At 41.1% G+C, this 22,852-nt stretch overlaps 1 protein-coding gene across 4 annotated transcripts in view; it reads right to left on the bottom strand.

Annotated features, from left to right (window-relative positions):
- Positions 1-333: 333 nt before the first annotated feature.
- Positions 334-22,852, bottom strand: part of map7d1a (MAP7 domain containing 1a) — a 37,478-nt gene continuing 14,959 nt past the window's right edge. Inside the window, exons 3-19 of one of the 4 annotated variants that reach the window (XM_084556112.1) lie at positions 20,713-20,781; positions 20,173-20,193; positions 16,755-16,918; positions 16,447-16,558; positions 14,411-14,515; positions 13,173-13,295; positions 12,922-13,067; positions 12,502-12,632; positions 11,134-11,462; positions 10,162-10,444; positions 8,824-9,004; positions 7,451-7,555; positions 6,105-6,155; positions 5,955-6,015; positions 4,457-4,538; positions 3,881-4,116; positions 334-1,507 (exon numbers count right to left, since the gene is read on the bottom strand). In XM_084556112.1, coding sequence (XP_084412238.1) covers positions 1,497-1,507; positions 3,881-4,116; positions 4,457-4,538; positions 5,955-6,015; positions 6,105-6,155; positions 7,451-7,555; positions 8,824-9,004; positions 10,162-10,444; positions 11,134-11,462; positions 12,502-12,632; positions 12,922-13,067; positions 13,173-13,295; positions 14,411-14,515; positions 16,447-16,558; positions 16,755-16,918; positions 20,173-20,193; positions 20,713-20,781 — 2,210 coding nt within the window. In that variant the 3' untranslated portion in view covers positions 334-1,496. The remainder of the gene's footprint in view (positions 1,508-3,880; positions 4,117-4,456; positions 4,539-5,954; positions 6,016-6,104; positions 6,156-7,450; positions 7,556-8,823; positions 9,005-10,161; positions 10,445-11,133; positions 11,463-12,501; positions 12,633-12,921; positions 13,068-13,172; positions 13,296-14,410; positions 14,516-16,446; positions 16,559-16,754; positions 16,919-20,172; positions 20,194-20,712; positions 20,782-22,852) is intronic. The other 3 variants (XM_084556114.1, XM_084556113.1, XM_084556115.1) reach the window with 3 other exon arrangements.

The following is a 22,852-nucleotide window of genomic DNA, read 5'->3' as shown; positions in this document are numbered from 1 at the left end:
GTGCACCGTCTCTCACAACTTTCAGTTGGAATATGTACATGTGTCCTATGAAAAATCTAAATAGCACAGAGCCTGAGGAGTAAACAAAGCAAAGTACAAAACATTCCCAAACAGGCAAACTACTAACAAATGGTGATAGGTTCCTCTGAATGTGACATGGGCACAGAAACCAAAGAATGTTGAATTTAGAGATTCAGGACATCTCTATCATCTCACAGTTAAACCCTGAATGCATCAAATCCATATTTATGCAGGACAGAAGGTAGGAGCAGGACGGTGGTTCAGTGGTTCGCACTGTCGGGTTTGTAACCTGTCTTCCAGCTGGGGCTTCTCTGTTTGGAGTTGCTCCTACGTGGTTTTTCTTCCCCCTTAATTGGTAATTCTAACTTGGCCACATGTGTTCGTGTGATTGTTTGTGTCTCTGTGACAGACTGGTGATCTGTACAGGATGTACCCTGCCTCTCATCCAAGCACAGACCCCCGTAACCCTCCAGAGATGAAGCAGTAATAGATAACGGATGGGTTAGACAAAAGGATGAAGAGACCACAGACTGGACTGCTTGTCTTTAATAAGACTTAACATACTCCCAGTGACCTTATAACACACATCAAAATATATTTATAGCATATACACGCACCAGCATTTCAATTACATAAGAATCCATGGACTCTTAATGCAAATGAGAGAATGAATGAGTCATGCCTGCACATGTGAAAAAACAGCTTCAGCTGTTAAATAGTGGAGTAAATCCCTGTTCATAGATTTGACCTTAGATGACTTGTGGTTTTTGAAGCCTCCAGGTTGCACACTCATTATGACATCCAGTTCTGCATACAGTCAATCTTAGCTGAGGGTATGAACAGCCAGTATGTTTACACACAGTAAGAAGCCATTCCTTGTAAACTTAAAATTCAGATGATTTGAATTTTTTACTTTACATAAACTGTTACAGGCAGCTTTATACAAACCAGGATGTATAATACTTCCTTCTTTATTTAGAAGATTTACTCACAGTAGAGTAGAATAAAATGACTCCCTTTCATACAACTTTAATCCACAGACACTTCTTTTGTCTGACACAGGTTCATTTACATTATTCACAAAGATGTACCCAGTCTTTTATATTTCTCTTTGAGTTAAATAACTAAGGAACAAAGAAAACGGATCTTTCTCATTGTGATGTATTAATTACTCAGCTGTACTGTAATGTACAAAGGATGACACTGTTCAGTAATAAGGTGCATGGAATGGGTGCCACAAATATCCTGAAGACATGAAAACACTGATGCACCTGCGCTGCATGCAGCAACACCTTTCATCCTGTTTTATCTGTTGCTTGTGTCCTGATGCTTTGTCGTCGTCGTCTTCTGTGGCATACTTTATCTTCAGAGAGAAGTACGTTTGCTTTTTAGAGCTTAGAAGAGGGCTGTTGATTGGCACCGGTCACAGGACTCGCTGTGCGAGAGTTTGAGGGGCACTTGAACACTGGAATATGTCACAGGACCTCTGTGAAAGAGAGCAAAGGGTTAAAGGTCAGAACTAGGAGGAGTCATACAAGGTCAATCAAGATACACCAGCAAAGTCCGGTTTGTAGCCAAATAAAGGTCGGCCTTGTTGAACTAAGGTATTACATGGTGTGTAAACCTCTGACCTGGTAAATGCAAAAGGACGTTGAACATGTTGCAGAGGACAAGAAGCCATAAACATTTACTGTCTTGTTTACATGGAGTGAATGGAAAGGCCACAGGGCTCAGTGGAATGATAAGCTGTATTCAAATGAAGCCAACATGTAAAAGGCTAAGTATCTGACTGACAACGCCAAATGTGAGACGAGGAGGAGCATACTTTTAACAGGCATTCAAATATACACTGGAAGTATAACTCAAAATAAAGTGACCTCTTGTAACATTAAATCAGCCTAGCATATAAATTACCAATTATAACCCTCAGCAAAAATACCACCTAGTCCAAATCGTCTCACATGTCCTGATTTACAAGAGTGAAACTAAGAAGAGAGACTGTTCACTTTGGCCTAAGGCAAGGAGCACTTCAGGGTTTACGGGGTAGTAGTGAAATAAGGAGAATAAAATATACACTTGAACTATGATCATCATTAAAGGGCTAGCGAAGGTACTAGCTGTCCGCTTGCTTGTTGTGGTATTTATGAACACTGGCTTGTCTTCAAACTAACAGGTGAAGGATGGGATCTAGCATGACTGAGGAGAGTAGGGTGCTGCTGACGTTGCTACTGCTGGGAGGGGATGAGTGAGAGGCTATATGGTGCCTAATTGCTTTGGAGTCCTGTTTCCAACCCCTGGAAGCGGAGCACTTGTGGATAGGATCTACTCATCGTCTCTGCCATTCTAGGTATTCCTCAGTGGATGCAAGCCCGAGTCAGTGGGACTGCTGAATTAAAGCTGTCAACAGTGTAAAGATACCCTGCATCTCTTCAACCTTCCATGCAGTATTCCTTTCATATCCCATCTCTGAGTCTTTGTGAATGTAAGTAGACTCCCCATGCCACACCTCCTTCTCCTCAGGGGATAGTAGCTTTCACTGGGGTGATGACCTGCACGTTAGACTAAGTACAAGTTCAGGTTCACAGTGGTTTCATGCCAAGGACAACAGCCCTAGCTATAGTACCTTGTACTGCAGTATTTACTGGGTTATGTGAACTTGGCAAATTGTAAAACACGCTCATTACATATAAGCACACAAGCTCATTGCAGCTGAGCCATGGCTGTGTGGGCAGATACCTTTAACGGAAAGCCATGCCAGTGCCTACATTAGCTGTTGGCTTAACCAGCTGATGTTAATCCGATGCTATCTTTGATCTTCCCCTTACTTGAATAGGTGAGTTTTTATTTTTTTTATTTTACCACATTAGGACATACGAAGCCTTATCTTGCATATTGTCAGACTATAGCCAAAATGACTCTCTTTTTGCTAAACCAAACGTAAAACACGCAATGTCTTTGTTTCTTTTGAAACTGAAAAACATGCATTATTCACATCTCAGTTGGAATCTAATGCTATTCTATTTCATCCTAACTATTACAGCTACTTAAAGGACCAGTATATAAAATGTAGTGACACCTAGTGGTGAAGATGTAGACTGCAACCAATTCAATGTCCCTTGGATCATCCTCTCTTTTCTAGCGTGCAGGAAAATCTACGTAGGAGCCTAAAAAAAAGTCTGTCTCTTGAAGCAGTCTTTGGTTTGTCCATTCTGTGCAACTGTAGAAACATGGACTCACTCGCTATAAAATATACTATTTTCAGGTTTTATTGTACATTCAGGAAAACACAATTATGATTAGTTACTTTATTTCTGCTAATAGATCCCCCTAAATTGTACACACTGGACTTTAAATATAAAGCTAGCAAACAGTCAATTAGCTTGTCATGAAGACAGGAAGAAAGAGAAACTGCCATCTTAGCTCTAAAGTAAAAAACACATCCACATACCAGCGCGTCTACACTTTGCAAATGATTTAATGTGTGTTATTTGCTGGAACTTTCTCTCTCCAAGTGAAGCAGTTGCCTGGAGTATGATCTGGGTAAGAAATAGTTCCAGCACATGACTCTGCAGAAATCCAACTATTTTTAAATGAATTAAACAAGCAAGATTTCTGAGCTATATGCACTAGGTGGGGGTAGTTTTGATGATGCCACTATTTTCAGTCTTTATGACCTGCTGGTCACAGCTTCATGCTTAATGTACAGACATGAGATTGAAGACAAAATGTCTTCAGGAAGGATTGTCCTTTGCTTCCACCAGCTCAGATCAGTAATCATCACATTTACTGATGATACTCAGTCACACTAAGTTGAATATGGATTATTATAGTTATTTTGTAAAGCACTTTGAAACTGTACCTGCAACATGCTGAGGCTTCATAGGGCCCGCCTTTTTAATGAATGAATCCTCACTTTCAAAAGACAGGATTGGTTCGGAGGCCATGCTGCTCTCAGACTTGTCCCGGGCTCCATTAGTGGTGTTGCCATGATTTGTGAGATGAATGATGTCTTCAAAGTGGGCAGTGTCTGCTTTAGTGGACAGACCATTCTCATGTCTCGTAGGCTGGACCCCATTAACCACTTGAACCGAGACACTGCCAGAGAGGGAGACACAAAAGCAAAATATGGTTACAGTTATGACTGGTCAGAATGACTCATACAACAAATGAGTCATTCCACCTCTGTCCAATTACAGGAGTCTTTTAAAACCCATCCCCAATAAATGTGTGTAAATCAAATTATTCCCCCAGTGTTACTGTTTACTGTTGGCCTGAATTGTGTGTTTTCCATTGAGGTTTACAGTAATGTAATCCTCCTGCACACTTGTTTGGTAGTCAACTCCCAGTTGGGTTTTCTGGCACATAAGTTTTACACTGTTCATGGTGGTCTTCCATTAGTGTGAGCGCAAAGGGAAAAAGGGAGCTTTGGTTTTACCTTTCCTTGACATTGGTCTCTCCGTTTTCTGTCTTGTTATTGGGCAGGTTGACCTCTGGGATTGGCTGATAGTCAGCAGATGCTAGAGGAAACAAAGTAAAATAATTATTATTATTTTTACTGTAAGATACTTTCCCAGCACACATATGTGTACAATGATTGGTTGACTGCATGAATAAGCTTTGACCATGCAAACCACAGCTTGAATCCTTTGTTTTAAAAATGAAACAAAACACAGACATGGGTGGATATTGAAGTACAGGTATTATAGAGCCAATATGCATCAGTATTGTGTTGTTGTAGACATTGTTGCACAAGTGTTCCTGTTGGTATACCAAGTTTTTTTTTTTTTGTTATACTTCTCAGAGGAGCCCCGTGATGGGTGGTTTCCCTCAGACAGTCTCCAGAACTTTCTGAAGCAAAAGCTCCTATTCCTGTTGTCGTAACCATGCACACCGATGTGATCACGTGTATTTAACGTCCCAGCATACACTGCAGGATCCACCAAAGGCCGATAAACAAAGACCATCTTAAAGCTGTGTCAGGCAAATTTTAATAGGTAAGAAGGGGGATGCCAAATTTTCTTGAGGCATCCTTCCATTGTAGTCCAGACCCTCCAAACACCCACCTCATTACTTAGCTTTCAAATGGAAGCATGCCTGCCAGACCTCCTACCATACCAGTGGCTGACTAATGTCTTCCTGCATTGGGAAACTTTGTAGCAAACATCATTTGCCTATGACATTGTGATTTACATCATTCTGCACATCAATTCTGTGCGACATGGAAGCTTCTAAAGCTTATTAAAATGTTTCCAGTAAGAAGTTTTGTTTAATGCGGAGTAGTGTATGGCTAAGACCTGTGCAACAGCACATGTATACTTGGCTTATTTTGCATATCAAAAATAAATGTGTCCACTGCAGGCTGTTACTATAAACGCACTCTTCCTCGCCAGCCCCTCAGTCCCAAGGACTGGACAAGCAAGCACACATGGGTCCTATTTTGTGGAGAAGAACAACCCCAACTGCAGCTGGACAGGATATGAGGCAGAGATATAATCTAATAGCCCTTTTATACAAAATGCTTAACTGTGAATCTGACTCACATGGGAACTTGGAACAAGCTTTCAACAAATCTCAGAGCCTTTGTTGAGAGCAACATGTGGAAGAGGTAAAACAAGCACATTTATGTGTCATCAGATATCAGCGTGGTTAGTGTAAAATTTGTACATCTGCAATACCATAATATTTACAATGTGCCACGTGTGAGTTTAATTGCAACAGTGACAGTCCAAGTTTATTCTGAAAATCAATTTGTCACAGATCATCCTTTTTGTTTTAAATCCCTCCCTAGATAACTCGTTAATGGGAGATCAGTGAAGCCAATCATCCTAAACGATTCTTGCAGATTAAAGGCTAATAAGGGGTAATGATTTTCCTCCATCACTTGAGGATGTTTTAGAAAAGCGGCGGACCATACAGTCTAATGTTCTGCTTACCTTTGCTGCTCTCTGCCTGTTTGTCATTGATGTGTGCAAGAGGGGAGGACTTTGTCTCTTTCTGTGAGGGTAAGATATAATTTCAGTCACTTATACTGGAATGTTAAGTTCTGGTTTCTTGTTTTGGTAAATAGTGAAGAGCACAAGTACCTTGTCACCTCCATCTGTTTTGCGTGTCCTCTTCATGATCTCCTCCAGACGCTGAGAAAGATAGAGATAGACAGGAATAAAGCCTGGGACAATACTAGGGACAATAGCAGATAAAAATTGTTTCAGGTGGTTAAAAATGTTAGCCATACTGGGCCCACGCTCTTTGTTGGACTGTTATACTGGAAACTGAGGTTTCCCATTAAAAAAATAAAAAAAAGTCTTCCTATCTCTTCATTTAAAAAGGCTATTTATGGTTGCAGTAAGCTGAGGCTGTTATGTTTCCAGGTGGAGGGCTATGCATTCAGCTGGAACAAAGCCGTACGATGGTTGATCACTGAACTCTCTTTGCATGAATAATATATATGCACAGAAGTTCACACAAGATGCGACCTTCATTTGAGGACACCGCTAGACTATAACTGCAGCTGCCACTCATAAAAGTGAGGCATTTATAAGATCCAAGATTATTCACAGACAGCTCACACACTCATGGCTTTGGCATCTTGTTTAGCTGCAATATGTCTGCGTAAGGACTAAAGATTTTTGTCTGCTGTGTTGCCCCTCTGGTTACTTTTAAACACCTGTGTTTGTTCAGGGAATATCTAGAGTGGGTCAGTCGGGTAGAAGACATTTATTGTTTACAGTACTAATATGACTAAGCAGCAAGTCTTTGGGGCAGAGGAAATGTGTTTTTCGTGGGCTAATTCCAGCACAAGAGTTAGACTTCAGCTTGCCAAGCCAGGCCTGGCGACTCCAGATAAGAGCCTTTCACACTTAGAACGAAAACAAGGGGAAAGAAAGGATTACAGAAGCATAAGCTTATGTAGGAGGTACACTTGTGTAGATGGTCACAAAACACATGCATATCAGCATACATGTGCAAAGATCCGCACAAATCCACACACAGACTGGCACAGTCAGCCTGCCATTATTGGCGTTTATATATAGCTGCACACTCATACACATTCTAAGCCCTGTAAAATCATGGCACATCATTCATCTTGGTTTCAGAGACTCAGCTTTCAAGTCTGCTTTTGTAATGCCAAAAGGCAGACCACAGCCTTAACATACATCAGAATATAATACTGCCACTGAGGGAGGAGAGCTTTCGTAAATTGATTGCACAATAGAATGCTGTAAAAGTACCGCTGGGACATTTTCTTCTTTCAAATCGCTCAACGTTTGGAGGATATTTTCATCCAAAAAAAATCTGGGATGAAATTTGTTGAAACCCTTTGTGTAAGAGGTGTACTTTAAGAACTGATGAATGTGGATTTTCTTTCAAACGAGTGACTGTAAAACCTGGCTGATGTAGTAATGATGGGAGGACAGTGGCGTTGCCCTACCTTTTTCCTCTCCAGTCTCTCCTGCTCCTCCTTCAGGAAGTGTTTCTCCCTCTCCAGACGCTGCTTCTCCACCTCCTCCCGAGCTCTCGCCTCAGCTTCTTCTTTCTGAAACACACACAGGCGAGAATCCAACCACAACTTTAAAGACAGCAGAAGTGGGGGGAAAAAAAAAACTTCTGCCAAAATAACATGCTTTTTACATAACAAGGGTGTGGTTGCTCTCTGCAATTATTGTTTACAACCACAAAGGGATATTTTCCTGTACCATTGTGCCAAAAAGATCTATTTTCAACATTTAGAGCCTCACGAGGTTCATTGGAAGCGAAATACGATACTTAAAGCCTTTGCATAATTCAACTGGATCATGTTTTACCACAAATGCCACTTCTGTGAGAGACCACAAGGGGGCGGCAAAGCGCAAGGGCGCAAATCATTTGCATAGTACAGTTAATTATGTTTCAGGTCTTCAGGCTTCAATCAACTTGACTTTTCCCCAGCAACATGAACAAACACAGGAAGAGTTAATTTACAGACATGTTATCTGACCAACAGTCACTGTGGCTACCTGCTCACCATCTTAATAATAATAATAATAATAATAATAATAATTCACTTTTAAGGACTATTTTAAAGACATGCCTGATACAGATAAAGTCAATATAAGCTATGGTTTGAGGCATACAATTTTTCACTCTGACTGAAGATTTTGGGACATCTAATTACATGGGCTGTGATTTAATATGGACTGCTGTTTACACAGAATTTCAACCAATCAATTCAATTGGCTACGTGACATATACAGTACAAAAGCAATCAATACCTCATTTGTCTTCCTCAGCAGATCTTATCTCTTTGGCTCATGTTCTCTTTACTTTGTATTTTCCTAGAGTCCGAGCATCCAGTAATATCCTCTCCTTTAAGGGTTTGTATTAAAAACAAACTCACAGCAGAAGACCAGTTCAGCTTGGATACATTCCCACGCATTTACGTCATGGAGGGCAAACACAGAGCAAACGCAGCTAGAAACCAAACAGGTTAAGTTGTTTACAGTGTACAATTTGCCTTTTGATCAGTTTATGAAAAGGTTATAGAGCCCGCCTGCGGCTGATATGTCAGTTTGTCTAGCCTGTTTAAAAAAAACAACAACTAAATGTAAACAACGGTAAAATTAGGCTTCATGTAAATCAACCTAAAAACAGGAGACATTGCATGTTTCGCTGTGATGGGAAAAGTGAACGAAGTAAGTATGCTGTGAGTTTGCATGTCTGTGTCTAGACTAAACAAGGTGTACTGACCTGTAACCAGACCTGTGCACGAAATACATGATGCCCTCCGTATCTGATACCTGGCTGGGAAGTTGACAGTCAGCATACCTGTTTCTGCAGGCGTAGGTTCTCTTCCTGCTCAGCTTTGGCTTTCTCCTCGGCCTCCTTCTCCTCCTGTACCCGCTGTTCTTCGTCCCTCCTCCGCTGCTCCTCAGCCATGGCCCGGGCCTCCTCCTCCCTGAGTCGCCTCTCCTCTGCCTCTCTCGCTATTCTCTCATCTCTCAGGATCCTAAAGAGTTTTAGAGTCGGTCAGATCTTTTATCAACAAACTCATGCGCCATGCTTTGAATGTGGTATACAGTGTAAATTATTCAACTGACAGGACATTTAGTTTATACTTTCTACTGCAGAGTTGACATTGAAGCAACACAAAACCCAACTATTTATGGAAGTGGAAACAATCTGAGTCACCAGCACCAAAAAAAGATCCCATCAGTTCCCAAACTCTAAATAGTAACTTGTTGTGGTCAGAATCAGCTCTCAAATTCCTGATGCTTACACATCAGTGCCAGCGCAAGTGAAGGCTCATTCAGACTTCTTCTGTGAGAGTCCATAGAGACTCTGCTGATAATTCTGTTTTGTTGTTTCTGTGAAAATGATTTAAATGTCCCAAGTTATATTTGTTTTGCAGCATATTACATATATACACCAATCAGGCGTTACATTATGACCACCTAATATTGTGTAGGTCTCCCTTGTGTCTCCAAAACAGTTGTGACTCATCAGAAAATGGACATGGGCCTTGTGAGGGTGTCCTGTGGTGTCTGGCAACAGAATGATGTTAGTGGGGGCCTTTGGGTCCTATGGGTTGAGGGGAGGGGCTTGTGTGGATCATCCCACAGATACTTGATCAGTTTGGGATCTAGAGAATTTGGAGGACAGGTACCTTGTGCTGTTCTTCATGTTTTTTGACTTGTTCCTTAAGCGTTTTTGTGTGTGTGTGTCTGTCAGGCTGCATCCTACTGGGGATGGCTGCTGCCATCAAGGAGTGTCATTGCTATGGGGTGGGAGTGTCTGGTCTGGTCTAGGTGGGTGGTACATGTCCAAGTAACATCTACGCTAATTCCAGGTCCAAAAGTTGGACATTGTCATTTACTTTTCCTGTCAGTGGTTTTAATGTTGTGGCTAATATGTGTATATTGTCAACATTGGTTCAAATGTCATATTTGTCTTTGTGGTCTTGTGTATAGTTCATAACATTGCTGCCAGGAAAAATAAAGAATTGTGCATTAAATAAGAAAAAAAAAACATACTGTGGGAACACAGCTTGGGATTTACTGGCATTAACACATGTGTTTAAAAACCCTTTGCTCCCTAAATGGTAGAAGAACCTGACAGGCCTTTCGTCTCCGATTGTGTTTTGAAGCATTTAAAAAACAAACTGACTTCTCCTTCTTCTCCTGCTCGAGGCGTTCCTGCTCCTCCTTCTCCCTCTGCTCTCGGGCCTGCCGGCGTTTCTCTGTTAGGATGCGAGCTGCCTCCTCTGGGTCGTTGGTGCCTGCCATGGGTTTGGCAGATGGAGAGGGTGCAGGGGACATCGTACGGACACAAGGAGCTGAATGGATCTGCTGGGGTGAGGAAGGACTGGCACTGGTGGTGACTGGTAGGGTTGATGTGTGAGCTGTGCTATCAGCTGAGGATACTGCTATGGAAGGAACCACAGGGGAACCTAGAAGAAGAAAAATTATTTTAAGAAGATCAAAGAGAGACAACATACATCAACCAACCTTCAATGTGACTATTATTGTTCATTTACAGTGGTGTTTTCTCAAAGTCGTTTATTTTTAACAGCATGTACTCTTCCCCTTGCATTCACTGTCAAACAATCTGTCCCCAGTACAAATGGAAACAGTAATTACCTAATTACCTAATTAAGGCTAATTAGTGCAGCCTCTTAGCCCTGTGTGTAAGGAGATACAAACCATCGAGCTGCGTGTGGCTCACTCTGTGCAATCTTTTACAGCTAATTGTGCACGATGCTAATCTCTCCCTACTGTTTTTTGAAAGAAAAACTGATTTTCCACGCTTAGTCACTTTTTCCATTAGATCCCATTTACTGGCCAACAATAAAATGAGCCAGAGAAGAACTGTTTGGGATTGTGAAATAATAATAAAAAATACATTACTCAGCCACAGTGGGAAGCTACCCAAAATTCAGATGTGCTATATCTTATGAAGGTTCAATAGGACAGTAAATTCTAGTCTATAGTATGGTCTTCCATTTGAAGATGGGTCTCAGTTGTCATAATAGTGGAATTTGATGAAGAAGGCCATGCTTCATAAAAAGGTAGTAAGATTGTTTTGTCAAACGACTCTTCCAAATATGGAAATACCATAATCACTCCTTTTCATACTCACTCTTTCTCTCCTCTGGGGTGGCGGGCCTACAAGGCTCCTTCACTCTCTCGAGGGGGGCAGGGGAGGAGGTTCGGTGGTCTATCCTGGCAGGAGTTCTGGCTCTTTTAGGTCGGCTCTTAGGGGTCGATGGGCTACCACGTGTCGATGGTGGTTTGGGGGAGGCAGCGGGGCTCGGGGATGCAGTTCTGCCTTTGGGTGTGACTGGGGAGGCCGTTCTACCCTTGGATGTGACTGGAGAAGCCGTTCTGCCTTTGGGAGTGGCTGGAGAAGCCGTTCTGCCCTTGGGAGTGGCTGGGGATGCCGGCCGTTGTCTTGATAAAGGGCTGGGACTGGATCAAAGGAAGACAAAGGGGGGGAAATGTTAAACTGATAAGACATTATATCGACATTCTTCTAATGATTTCAAACCAAGCCGATCACATTATACTTTTAGACCTGGGCTGAATGTTTATTTACATGTCCTGAAGAAACCTAACACGTTCACAGCAGACAAAGCACTCAAACAATGCGTCATCTGTTTAAATCAGTCAGCCTCCCAGCAACACAGGGGCAATACAGCCATAATGCTAAAGATGTGTCTTTTTTTCCTGCAGGCCTCTGGCACCCACAGCTTTGCTGAACATTTTATTGCCTTTTTATTGAGTAAAATAATTATTTTACTCATTATTTTGTGTATTCATGTATTCGCTGCCTAGTGCCTAGTCATTCCCTCAATGCATAGGCTCAGGCAGTGTATAAAATATACACAGATATAAACACGGCCGACCCAGGTAGCTCAGTGATTGAGCAGAAAGGTTGCAAGTCAAGGAGATCTATGAGTAACTTGGTTTATTTCAGTGGTAAGTCTCAAAATAGCACATTTTAAATGGTTCTTACTCTACGTCTACATTAAAAACATAACATTTTTAATAACCCTAACTCTAAAGTATTTACCTTACATATGGTTTGTGATTTCACAAGTCTGTTTGGTTAGGCTGATTAATATTCAATCCAGGTCTCTTTTTTGACACAACAAACAATGAGACCAGTCTAAAGAATGAAAATGTGGATTTTGTATTTTATTAATTTAGTTTCTCCTCTTCTTTTTTGCACTCCAGAAAGTTGTGAGGATTTCTTTAGACATTTTATAACTAAAGTATGCTCAGAATTAATTATTCAGTTGCAGTAAACGAAAAGAAGTTGCATCTCTAAGATAAATATCCCTCACGATATTAAATGGGGTGAAAACCAAAAACTGAAATGTTACATGTAGTATACACGTACCTGAAGTAAATCACTCTTGAAATAACCTAACACAATTTAAACGTAATTGAGTTTGAAGTCAAAAAAAGACTGAAATAAAGAAAACAAATAAGCAGTATGTTTTACCTCGGATCAGGTCTGTGTCTCAGACTGGGTAGAGACTGTCTCTTCTTCAGCACCTTCTCTTTAGTGATGGCACTTTTTTCCTTCTCGTTCTCCCGTTCTTTGTCTTTCTTTTCTTTCTTGGTTTTATCCAGCTGTTTATCAAAAGGATGAAAATAAATCAACATTTTGGATCAACATTGGGATTGTAATTTGTTCTCTTGTCACTGGTTTCTCGCTATAAAGTTTCCCTCAGGGCAAGATGAAAAGTAAACACTTGTATACAAAGAATCATCTGTTTGAGATTTCATGTTTTTGTGTAGCTCTTACTATGGAGAAGTGCTCACATATTATGAGGCTTTTGATAGAGTCTGGTTCTCTTCCTAGGTCTGTTGTAATTCTATGAGTGAAAAACATGTTGGATGCTTTAACAATAAGACGTACGGGTGTGGAGCTCCGCCTATGTTGGCGCTGGGTGATGTCTGGAGTGCTGGACGTCACCCTCCAGCGGTCAGAGCAGCGGTGGTGGGGCTGGTGGGCACACAGGGTGAGGGGGCTGGCCGAGGCAGAACGAGGGCACAGAAGAGAGTCTGAAGAGGAGAGCAACAAATCACTAAAGCTTGCCAACATGTATTTATCAGTGAGACACCGATATGTAGGTTTTTTTTGTTTGTTTTGTTTCCATTTCAACTTACGACCATCTTTGCCGTTGCTCAGGACACTGGCAGCACTGCGGCTCCGGGCGAGGAAAGACAGAGTCGGTGTCATCAGCCGGTCGACTATACTGCTCTCCCATGGACTGAGTGCAAGGCTGCGGGCTGCAGATAGGAAAACCCATTATTCAGTGCGTTCCAAAAAATCATGTCTTTCGGTCTCTCTCTTTACCCAACGCAGCACTGAATATTTGTCATTTCCTTTTTGATTTTACATTCAGATTATAGCTCACTTGACGTACCAATATGAGGATACACAAAATCCAAATAAGAGTCCCGAGTCACACCCAAAGAGTTCGAGAAGAGGGAAGGAGAAAAATGAACTCCGTCATTGTGTCTACTATAACCTTGATCTGTATGGGTGCCACCCAAGAGTGTGAAAGAGTTACTTGCTTGTCTAGACAGATATTTATAACCACAACCTTGAGCATACAAGCAATGAGGAGAGGAAGACTCTATTTATTTGGGGGAGGAAGAGTCTTCTTTGGCTTTAAGGTGAAGGATGCGAAAGGTGTGTGTGTGTGCGTGTAATTGTGTTGGGGTAGAGAGGAGAAAGACAAGAAAGATAGTCACCAATCTACTTTTTCCCAGCTGCACAGAAGGAACAGTACCTGCTCCGGGGAGCTTTCAGAATACATTATCTCCTAAAGAATGCTGACTCACTCACACAACTTCTGTCTTTTTTCAAACTCAGAAGTTACATCTTTGCGGGAGTAACTGTAGACCTATAAAAACTAATCATGAAGGGAGACTGCCGATTCAAAGAAATATTTGTAATTTATAGATCACACCATCTCCATGTCACCCATCGATCAAAAAAATAAATAAAGACAACAAAAACACAATTGTTATCCAGTAAGTTGTGATAAAATGAACACAAAAGGACCCTTTCGACCGAGGAAACACATCAGGAATGAAATGGCCACCACACAATGAAACAGCCAAAAATAGTAAAACAGACACCTCCATATTAAAATATGAGCATGCAGAGCATATCAAACAAAACCCCAACCCAACGTCTGGAGAGTAAAACAACGCATGGTGGTTTTGGAAGATGGAAATGGCTCAGCTGTAAACCATCAAGCGGAGCAGAGGGACTGAAATCAGAAAGGGGAAGAAGGAACTGAAATCATAAGAGGACAATGATGGACGGGTTTCGGAGGTGTTGGCGTGTGATGGACACATTAAACAGGATCGGGGCATTCCACATGTTGCCTTACTTCTGTTGGGGGAGTTCCAGAGCGTGGCGGAAGACTTGGAGAGTCGCTTGTTTATAACAGAGTCCACGTGTTTGGGTAGGTTGACCGTTGAAAGAGAGCATCTGCCTAAGAAGCCAAGAGAGCGCCACACAGATGTTCACACAGGTCACATGGTTGAGAGGAAGAGGGGGAGCGTCTGTGGCGTCATGCTGTGATGATACCTTTTATAAACATATGCCCACTTACAGTAAAAGCAACCACACTAATGCATTTGTAATGGGAGCGAGCGAGCCATTCTTGTGTTCTGACCGTATGTAAGATAACATTATCTACAGTAACACATCTGTTCACCACAGCTAGCCTTTAGGTGTGTTGGCAGGCATCCGTGAGATAGACCACATAATTACAGTCGTTTGCTGTCACGCAAATTACAAAAATACTTATTTTCTCTCTAGTATTCTGTGGTATTTTGCTGTGCAGCCAGTTTTGGTTGTAAACGTCCAATATGGCTCACCTTTTATTTTGGATAATCCACACAGCGCCATGTTTACAGTTTTCATTGGCAATATTTGTTTAATAGAGAAGTAGTTTCAGTGTACGCCTTGAATTATCCATAAGAGCCTGAACATCTTTCCTTGAAAAAGAAATTGTTTATATGTCCTTTTTCATTATGCATGGTAAATGAGAAAATATTTTTTTTTTGTAACTTGTGAAATTGACATTCGGTGTTTTTCCCCACAATTCCACATCATAATTACATATTGTGTAGCTACACCAGTACCAATACAAACATAGGAGGAACCAACACAAGCCCAACAAATGGCACATAAAAACAGCCATGACAACCAAACAAGTGAGGGAAAGCAGTTGATAGAAAATATAAACTCATCTGCTATTGCACCATCCATGTGCAATACCAGCATTTATCCCAATTCCACTCCCTTTAATACACTCCAGTCAACCGTCAACCATCTTACAGTCAGCAGACTGCTGAGGCAGAAAGGAAGGGGAGATTGATCTGAGTGCCAGTCATTTCCCTGAATTTTTGCAGAGGTGATTTTATGGCATAAGACATAAATCAAGACACTTTTTGTTACGCTCCACTCTGCGAACGTCATTTCTACACAGTTACCAAGAATCTGCAGCAATTTAGATCTTCTCTCTAAGTGCCAGTGCAGCTGTCAAGACATTTATCAATTCAAACTAAGCATTAATAAACAACAAATTAAATCTTGTTGCCACTCGATTGGATCTTGCCGACTGCAACCACTGCAGTAAATGCTGATGAACACATTTTCAGTTTATGATACCAATATGTCATGATAAGGCGTCAACGTTCAAGTAGCATACAAACTTGCTGTGTCAGTCAGAGGACATGGTGCGTTATGGTGCGTTAAGTAAAGGTATCCCAGATTAAAATATAACAACACAACTGCCAGAATTTATAGCAGCCAACATCATATGGTAACCCCAACACACTGCATCTCACCAAGCCATCTACTTTGTGGTTGGGATTAAGAAAATAGCAAAAGAATAAATAAATACAAATTCCTATAACTCGTCTGAACAAGGTGATAATGCAACAATCTCAAGCTACAATGCTTCAGCTCTATCCAGAGGGTTTAGGAGTTTCATATAGGTGACATTTTTCAAGCAAAAGTGTCAAATATTTGCTGGTTTCAGCTTCTTAAATTTATAGTTCTGCTTTTCAACTGTGTGTGATTGTGAATATTTTTTGTTCTTGAAATCACCCACTTTGATATTTTTAACTTTTTGACATTCTGTGGAAAATGCGTAATTATAGATGTTTAAATATTATGTGCAAAAAATATCGTTGGATCCAAGTGTAATTAATTAGAAATGTAGGGGATCTAACTGAGGAGCAAATCATTATTTTATCACCAACTTCAAATATTATCAGCACTAAAGTCAGAAATGGTGAATTAAAAGCCTGCAAAAGTTACCACACGCTGCACTTGTACAGTTTTTCAGCAGTGTGTTTATTATTTTTTAAACGAGTGGTAATGAGTGTATCCAGGTGGAATCGGAGTACTCACTTTCTTTCTGGCTTGAGTTCGGGTTCAGCCCGCCAGCCCATGACCATCTCTGCTGGCGGATTTCTGCCCACGTTTTCTTGGCTGACCTGTGGATGGCGGCCTCATAACGTTCCTGGAAAGGATAAAAGAACAGACATCTATATGAAGGGGTGGAGTAGTGCAGCCCTCAGCTGAAAAGTGGTTTCAAGGACCATGCTTGGCACAAGTGTCACTGGCAGCACTGCATAAAACCTTAAATCTGGCTGCAGCTGACCTGGTAGTTTCAAATATTAAATACATTACATTGAACATATTATCTCTAAACTTACTTTGTTCTTCTCCAGTTTCTGTCTCTGCCTCTCCTCAAGGGCCGCTCGCCTTTTTTCTGCCTTGATCCGCTGCTCCTCGAGCTTCCTGCGGCGTTCCTCCAGCTGCTGCTCCCTCAGCTGCCGTGCCTTCTCCTCCTTCTCCAGCCACTGGGTCTTTTTGGCAGCTAAGATTGGACAGAGGACATGGTCAGGAGATTAGGACATTTACAAATGAGCGCTGGACAAGCGCCCTTTCACTTGTACCTGTCCTAGGTATGCTTGTCTGCTTAGAAAGACGTTTTGATATATCCGTTCTGACACGTGTGTGACGTGTATTTCTGATACGGCATATGAATTAGGAGTTATTTAAAAAAAAAAAAAAAAAAAAACCTGTAAGATTTACTTCACATCTAAAGCCGTCTTTAAAAGAAAAAATATGTTTTCCCTCACCTAAATCCCCTTTTGAGTTTGGGAAAAAAAATTAAATTCTTACTTGGCTTTGCCACAGAATAAAGCCAAGTATCTCTGAAGAGACATTTTTATGTTACACTAATCGCATCAAGCATGCACACCAGCTACAATAACCACACACTTTGATATGGAAATAGTCTTTGTCCCTGAGCCATTTAAAGAAGGCGTAAAGAAGCCTTTTTCAGCTGCCTTTCTGTGTACACATCTCCCCATATTTCTTTAAACTACAAAGTAAAACCTCCATGACGAATCAGCCTCTGCAAAGAGGCACGGCTACTGCTCTAAAGCACTTGATGCACCAAAATCACCCGGTTGTGGATTTCTGATCACTGTGATGGATAATTGCAGGGATGCTGGAGGCTAGAGGGGTTAAAATTTATAAGGAGGCACACAGTTCGACTTTTATCTGAGGATGGAACAAAATGCTTGGTTATACCAAGGCACTGTCTGCCAGCACCTTGCAGTGAAGAGAGAAACTGCTGCAGTGCGTATCCCAGCTCATCATGGCCTCAATTTGAGATGCCTCAGCTCTACCTTTCAGTGATCCAAAAGTTTAGGCGAAGGCACTCTTAGCAAAGTGGGGTGGAAACAGCTTCATAATTCACCTATTGTGCTGTAATAAGAAGAGAAGGAGGAGGAAACGGCCTCACCCGCTCACAGATGCCATATTTAAGGCTGGCTAAGATCGATTACAATTTTCCACATCCATAATGTAGCATTTCCTCCCACACAAGGGAAAACTTTACGTCACATACTTAAGGCAACGAAACTGTACATACTCTTTCAAAGCAATCGAGTCTGGAACAGCATGTCACATTTGCAGATTCCATCTTTGAATTAGACTCATTCGACAGCAGCATATGTGAATGGTTTTCCCAGAATATAGGTGCTGGCTGCAGGAGGAAACGACCTGGAAATTGGCTTAGGTCATCTTGCTTTCACTACATTATGAGTTACTCTGATGGTTTTCAACACATTTACACAGTCTCCTCAGAGTGCCATTTATCATGCATCTATTTCAGTGATTTATATAAAACGGAATATTCTAAGCTGACGTTGCTTTAAAAAGCATTCCTCAACTCTCTCCTGACAATGATCAGGGCTGACAAGCAGCATCCAGGCCTACTACAGCAAGGTCATTAAATAGTCATTGCCAGCGGAATGCTCTAACCCTGGACATGAAGTATTTATACCATCCAGTCAAGACAGACAAGGCAGGAGAGTAGATGCGTGTCCCTAATGATAAACGGAACAAACAAGAGGCATGCTAGAAAATGCAGTAATCTTCAACTTGTACCTCTGCTACTGGTGATCAGCTTTAGGCTGATATTGTAAACACAAGATTTGGCAGGATTTCATCCTTTATCCGAGTCTGACAGAGCATTAGACCAGAGCCATGCCATCTGGCATGCCCTAGTGATCGCCCAATTAGACTGATCCACAGTGTAAAGTGTGTCAAACTCATCTTACTGCCATTGAACACACAACCAAGGATTATTGAAACTATAATAACAACTAGTTAAAAAGAACCCTGTGTTGTGTGAAGGCGTGCGTGAGGGACTGTGAATTAATTCTGCATTTATCAAGATATGTCCAGCAGTATATGAAACTTGGGTGAGAATTCAAGAAGGAAGACTGGCTCCACTCTGGTGACTGTCAGCTGTCGCTCTATTTCCTCATCTCTTTGTTTTTCCCACGCTGTCAAAATCAGTCAGTCCTCAACTGCTATATCACTACTCTCATCCAATTATCTATTTGCCCTTCCTCTCACAGCCAATCACCCCCTCTTCCATGTGCTCTAAAGTCACTGTCATTCCGTTAACCCTCCAACCTTCCTCCTGCCCATCTCCACCTCTACATGGTCTTCCCAAAAAGTCTTCATCAGAGGTCTCCCTCAGCCACCTGTCAACTATCTTCTCCACCACCAGTAGCATCCAGACAGCATCTAGGGGAGTCCTGTCGCTTTCTACTTTCAACTTATGAGATTCAGCTCTGTGACACCTTTGCTCTTGAAGTCTAGCAGCGGACTATTACTTTCTAAGTTCTTATTTCTGTTTCCTCAATAAATGTTCATTCTTTACCAACTCCATCTCTCCTTACTATTTACAATAAACTAGGTAAATAAATAACTCTGTTCTGTATCCAATTACATATTTTCTTTAAGATTTCTTTTTTTAACTTTCATCCCATTTGGCAGCATGAAGAATTAATTTCACAGCCAAGATAAATCTGGCTGCAGGCATATCCTAAAACCTTCAATTTCTCCAGTAAGACAGTAATCATGGCGGTTTTGTGGCACGCGGCTCAAACATTTTATCTTTAAATACAAAATCCAAACTGTTTTGTGGCGCCTGCAGCTGCAACATCTGGATGAAAGTTCAAACTCGGGTCAGGCATCATCTTCTTATATGTGAACTGTCGACCACATGTGCCCTATTCATTAACATAACATTCACACTGAAACGATAGTTTTGTGATCAGTCTGTGACAACATGATTCCTGTGACACACTGATGATGATGGTCAGAGAGATAAAAGGCTATAATTAGTTGAATTTGTCATGGCAAAAATGAAAACAGAACCGTGTTTTTAAAAAAAAAAAAAAACACCATGGGTATTAAATGGATGAAAGAGATCCAGGGCTGGGCAAAACTCAGTAGTCTAATTCCTATGTATGTTTCGATAATGGCGAAACTTGATATAACAATCCAAATAACGTAAGATTTTATATTCACCATCATTTGTCAAGCAGCTTTCCTTTATAATAAGATAAAAGTATGAAGGAAAGGTATAGCTGAAGCGCGGAATAAGTGCCTTCTTTCTTCAAATGTCCTTAAGTGTTTGGTGTATTGCCCAGCTCTAGTTAATACTACTGAAAATCATTAGGCTGAGACAGCTTAAATGAAACGAAATGATCAAAAGGGTCTTCACCACCACCATCACCACATAGACGCGGGTGAGTAACTTACCTTGTGACTTGCTGAGCTCTTCTGCAGGAGGAAAGGGTGAGAGAGAGAAGACAGAGGCAACTGTCAATCATGCAAAGCAGTGCGCGGCCAGCGTGTAGCCGGGTGATAATGTGACAGCCGAGTGTTAAACACAAATTTTAGAGCTGTGTCATTTGACCATGCTGTATCAGTTAAATTGGAATAAATATAGTTTTTGTGCTTTCATAAAAACTGTGTGTCACAGATATTTTTCACTTTTTTGTGACTTTGTGAAGAAGCCAAAGAGGTTAGGAGTCAAACATCATACGCTTTGCAGATATTTTGATCGTTCTCAAGACTATTTCAGCATGCATGTAGAACACTGATGCTCGCTTGTCTCTAGTAAAACAGCCGCTTGGTGTTTACTGCAGAAGCCCATACTACAAGTGTCTGTGCTACATGTGCATGCCATTTGCAGCCTACAGCCAAACCAGTAGCGAGACAGCTGCTATAAACAACTTCTCTCACCCCACCACCAGGGGGAGCTCTCTTCCCGTCATCCCACCCCTTCTTTCCACTTACCAAGGTATTTGGCCTTCTCCTCTCTGCGCTCCTTTGCAAGCTTCTGTCTTTCTTCTGACTTCATGATGTCTGAGATGAGAATGAAAAAGAGCAAGAGGACATGAGAATTAAAGGTATAAAACTTGTGGGATGTCAAATCCTTGAATTCTTGTTAAATCAGCTTTGAGGCACAACAGTAAAAGTCAAATTTAAAAGTAAAATTTCAAATTCACAGCCACTGAAAGACTGAGAAACCCTGAGAGTAACTGAAAGTCTGCAAATGTTTCATTTTAAATGAACACCCTCTGACAAAAGTGAGCAATTGTTGCGACTCATTAATTACTAAGAAGTAAATTAAAGCACAACTTGGCAGCCATCATTCATTGAAGATGACTTGGGTTATGCGGAGAGTATATAATTTAGTCAATATCTGCAATGCTGTGTATCTACTACGTGATGGAGGTAGAATAGTATATGTCTTATTATTATTCAGTATTACATTATAAAATAACAGGTCAATTTCCAGCCTTGCTCAACATTGAGCTGACCTGAGCAAACTATGATAAACATAAAAATATATGGGAATATTTTCTTCACTGCTCCTACATCCTCGCAGCCAAGGCCTCAAGTTTAAATGTCCCTACTATGAAATGCATGCCACAGGAGAATGACTGAATATTTCAACACTGACGCTCAACCCTAGGTTTGAACCTAGTGTTGTGTCTTCTAGATGGAGGAAAAACAAAGAACTAATGTTGGAAGAAGATTCTGCGGAGAAGCCAATCTCCTCACAATACAGACTACAGCTGGTGGACATACCAAGTCTACTATGCCATCTGGATGTGGGTGTGAGATTGAAATGTTAACACCAGAGGGCCACACATAAATATATTGTATTTTTTCTCTCTGCTTGACATCCCTGATGTGTGCTCACACAGGACATTCCTTTTGAATACATCAGAGGAACCACTCTGTAAAAGAAAGCTAAGAGGAGGAGCTGTCATGCCATTTAAAGGATTAAAACTGTGTCTTATGAGCTAGGTGTATCCTCTAGTTGTACACAGTTTGTTGACAGATGGAATTTATTAGCAGCTGATTTCATTTAACAATTTAGACACTGTATTCAAAAAATAAATTAAATATTGATTATGTCAAATTATGTCATATGTCAAATCATTCATGCTCTCTGCCTGCTGCAATATCTTATTTTGTGATACAGAATTGCCTTTGCATTGCAATCCTGAAGTGCATCAATTTACATACAGTATATATAATAGTATATTTTTAGGACAACTAACTTGGTCCCCATTGGGAAACATTAACACAGACAGTCTTGATCTTTCTTTAGCCTTTACGCTACATCCTCCCCCTCACTCTTTACAAACCAGATGTTCAGCATCAACCCCAAAGGACCTTAAAGCCACATCTATATAGGAAGAGGCTTGAATCATTAACACGAAAACAATCTGCCATGCATCCTTCTCTAAGAACACCCCCTGACCCACTTTGATATTTATAGGATGATGGAAAGGTCGTGTGCACCATCTTCGATGGTGCGATGTGCTGCTGTTTGCAACTCACCACCATGTTAATCATAACATCACGTGCACACAGCTTCAGAGACAAACACAGACTGCTAAAAATAATGCTAGGTGCAGTGTCTGGGCTCTGGACTGAGCACACATGCTCTTAAAATGTCAGCTCTGTCAGCTGGGAAAATGTTGGAGATGTACCAAAAACACAAGTAAGCAGTCTGTAAGCAGCAGCTCCTTCCTGAACTGCAATCCTCACTATTTCAACAATTAAGAGGCCACAGAGTACTTTTCATCTTTATCGTACCACTGTGTGGTTAAAACCTCACAAGTAATGAGCTTTAGAGAACCAGCGGAAAGGGAACTTGAAGGACAAAAGGGAAGTGTGGGTCATTTTTGGAATCTGGAGACTAAAGACTCAACAACACGGTTCTGTAAAACAGGGCTGAATAAACCAAGAAGTTTAAATGTAACTAATGTGGCAAAGGCCATGTGGAGGTAACCATTTTGCTTTAATCCTCATCACCTCATGCTAAGGGAATAAATACCCTGGCCACAGTGAATGGATTAATGGATAAAGAATAAAGAGGAGAGAGAAAGAGGCTTAAACTCTAAAAACCCTCAAACAT

Source organism: Chelon labrosus, assembly GCF_963514085.1.
Source record: "Chelon labrosus genome assembly, chromosome: 12".
NCBI classification, from domain to species: domain Eukaryota; kingdom Metazoa; phylum Chordata; class Actinopteri; order Mugiliformes; family Mugilidae; genus Chelon; species Chelon labrosus.
This window is presented reverse-complemented; position numbering and strand designations above follow the sequence as displayed.